This window comes from Acanthisitta chloris, unplaced genomic scaffold (genome assembly GCF_000695815.1).
Source record: "Acanthisitta chloris isolate BGI_N310 unplaced genomic scaffold, ASM69581v1 scaffold44677, whole genome shotgun sequence".
In the NCBI taxonomy this organism is placed as follows: Eukaryota; Metazoa; Chordata; class Aves; order Passeriformes; family Acanthisittidae; genus Acanthisitta; species Acanthisitta chloris.
Genome location: NW_008682878.1, coordinates 6,595 through 9,808, shown reverse-complemented (window position 1 = coordinate 9,808; position 3,214 = coordinate 6,595). Strand labels below are relative to the sequence as shown.

Genomic DNA, 3,214 nt, shown 5'->3' with positions numbered 1-3,214 from the left:
AGAAGAAACCGCACTTGGCTAGGAGGGAGTTTCTTCCCAGAGAGATGTCGTCCATCTCGCTGGCGTTGCTGCTCGTGGCCGTCCTGCTCCTTAATGCCCTTCTCTACCTGTACCTCAACAAGTTTTACACCTCTCTGGGGCACACCGAAATGGACCCGAGCCTCTGCCCCTTTGGGTACTTCAAACTGGGAGCAGTGAAGAATTGCTCTCCGTGGCTTTCCTGCGAGGCCATAAATAGGGAAGTCAGGAAACTCAAGTGTGTTGGTGAAGGTGCTGTGAAAAAGGTGAGTATGGTTTTCCTTTCTTCTCTGCTGTGGATAAAGAGCTTTCACAGTTTGCTGGCTAATTAGTGCCCATGCTGCGGTTATGATTATCCTTGCAGCAGCTAATTGCTGTAGACATCCAGGAGCATCTGACCATTGATGAGGTGAGCAGAACAGGTAGGAGACCATGACCTGGAGCACCTCCCTGACACCAAATGACATCCAGCTACACAAGCAAAATCACAGAGATCGGTGAAGCACTTGTGGAGCCTGGTGCAATCATGGCAGAGTAAGACTGTCTGTTTGGGTGGTATGAAATAATTCACCTGCATTGCTCATTGTAAAGAAAACTTAAGAAATCATGATGTAATTATGATGTCGGTAGGGGCTTGCCGTGACAGGTACATGGCCCTACCGAAAGTTGACCATGCCTAATGACTGTAATTTGCAGTTGTTACTGAGCAGTCACAGTGGCAACTCGTCGCAGTTCATAGAAGAAGACTCTCCATGTGACTTACGTGTCTCTTGTGTGTTCTCAGGTCTTCCTTTCGGAATGGAAGGAAAATAAAGTGGTCCTTTCACAGCTCACCAACTCAGAGCTGAAGGACGACTTTCTCCATGGACTGAAGATGCTGAAAGCCCTTCAGAGCAAGTATGTTGTCCGGCTGCTTGGCTACTGTGAGCAGCAGTTCACAATCCTCACCGAGTACCATCCTCTTGGCTCCCTGAGGGGCCTGAATGAAACTCTCCACATTCCCAAATACAAGGGCATGAACACCTGGCATCGCAGGCTGATGCTTGCTATAGACTACGTGAGCGTCATTCGGTACCTGCACAGCAGCCCTCTGGGCACCTTAGTGATGTGTGACTCGAATGACCTGGACAAGGTCCTCTCTCAGTATCTCCTAACAAGTGACTTTCACATCCTCGTGAACGATTTGGACGCTCTGCCTCTTGTGAACAGGAGTGCTGGCAGGCTGGTGAAGTGCGGTCATCGAGAGCTTCAGGGGGAGTTTGTAGCCCCTGAGCAGCGTTGGCCCTATGGGGAAGATGTGCCATTCGAAGATGAGCTCATGCCTCCCTATGATGAGAAAACAGACATCTGGAAAATCCCAGATGTCTTCAATTTTTTCTTGGGCCATGTTGAAGGAAGTGATATTGTACGACTGCACTTGTTTGACATCCATGCAGCATGTAAGAAGAAGGACCCGGCGGAACGGCCTTCTGCCCAAGAGGTCTTAGACACCTACAGGAAAGTTTTAACTCTGCTTATTCGGGAGGCAGCCATGCCTGGTACTAGGGAAATGTTATAGTGAGTCATGAGGCAAACAGCATACTAAAGTTGGTGTCCTTCCTACGTATGCAGCTTGCCTGAAGGGCAAAATCTCTGTCCCCAAGACTGAGAAGCAAAGAGCAATTGAATTTGTACTTTTTCATTAAAAACAAAATAAAGCCACCCAACCTCAGACCTGTGCAAGATTCCCACTGGCATGTATAATCTCTCATTGGAGGAGGAGGGAGAAAAATGAAGTTGTGTGGGTGCAGGGGAAAATTGTTCCTTAAGAAATAAATAAATTTTCTTTTGCAACATTTACACAAAAAAAATTCTTAAAAATTACAGAAAAAGAGTAAAAAAAAATTGGTCCACCTTAACTGATTGGCAGAGGACTGGAGAACAGAGATCATGGCATGCCCCCCACGAGCTTTGTGCTGATTCCTGTGGCTTTGACTCATGTTATATCCACAAAACCCTCATCCATTTTTCCATAGAGTAAAAGCAGTGGTCACTCAGAAAGGAGTACCCCAGCACACTTCAGATTTTTAGTGAGCCAGAGCTTCAATGGCAGTCTGTCCCTGCTGGATGGGGAGTTGGTTGTTTTTGGAGCTGTACATCCATTGCTCCGTGGGCCCCATATCCAACACCAGCAAGCATGTGGCCACTTTTGTATGTAAGCAGATGATGCAGATCCTGAAGAGTCTGCTTGCAGACACATGCTCTTGGTTTTCAGGCCTTTGCTCCGTGGTGTTCTCAGATGGGCTCTTTAGAGATGAAGCTGTGAAACAGGAGTCTCTTTTAATCCACAGAAATCCTGAACACTTTGGAAGAGTGCTGAAACATGTCTGTTTTTCATTCACTTATCCTTGCTTAGTGTAATCATGACTTGATGGAACAGGGAACTGAAAGAGAACGTGACTTTCTTCTACAGCAATGGGCACTAAACATGAGCTTTGAAAAGAAAAGCCCTGTATTCGGAGCATACATTTCTTTTGGATCTGAATCCAAAGGCCACTAAGCATAAGGAAAGGCTGCTAAAAAGCAACCTTGTTTGGTGTTAGGAAAAGCTTGTGGTACCTACATGGGTGTTGGAGCCTGGTACCAACAGCTGGGGAGATAGAATAATGATGCCCTAATCCCGCAGTAGGCTCTGTTGGGTGGGACTGGGATCTGGGATGCAGCTGTTCTCTTGGTGAAAAAACAGGAACAGTGTGAATGAGAAACATGGACCCATTGCACACCTGAGGACTTTCTGTGCTGTGGACTAGATCTTTGAAAGACCTAAGGGCCTGAGACAACTTTCATGTTTTGACTTGAGGTGATTTGTAAGCAGAGAAGTCCATGGTCCTTCCTGCTAAAGAGTTTGGTTCTGTTCTTTTCTGTGCTGCTATTCCTCTTCACCTAAAACAAGCTGTGTTGTGACTCCACTGAGAACATGCAGTTAGTTCATATATGTAATGTTCAAATCCTGTACCAAAATTTTATTTTAAACGGGAAATCTTTCCTGCAAGTTAGTAAATTCATACCTGATATCATACAATACCACCAGGAACCCTCTAAAGGCTGCTGGTTATGGCCTTCCTTTTCCTCTGGGCTGTTTTCTTAAATTAACTGACTTTTGTCATTTTTCACTTGTGCAGTCCTTCCTTGCAGCTTTCCTGCTCAGGCTGTCAGG

General features: G+C 46.0%; 1 protein-coding gene across 1 annotated transcript; it reads left to right on the top strand.

Annotated features, from left to right (window-relative positions):
- Positions 1–44: 44 nt before the first annotated feature.
- On the top strand, positions 45–1,576 carry POMK (protein-O-mannose kinase). Its single transcript, XM_009078671.1, has 2 exons — positions 45–284; positions 803–1,576. Exons 1-2 carry the CDS (start codon positions 45–47, stop codon positions 1,574–1,576), a joined length of 1,014 nt encoding a protein of 337 aa, XP_009076919.1.
- Positions 1,577–3,214: the final 1,638 nt, after the last annotated feature.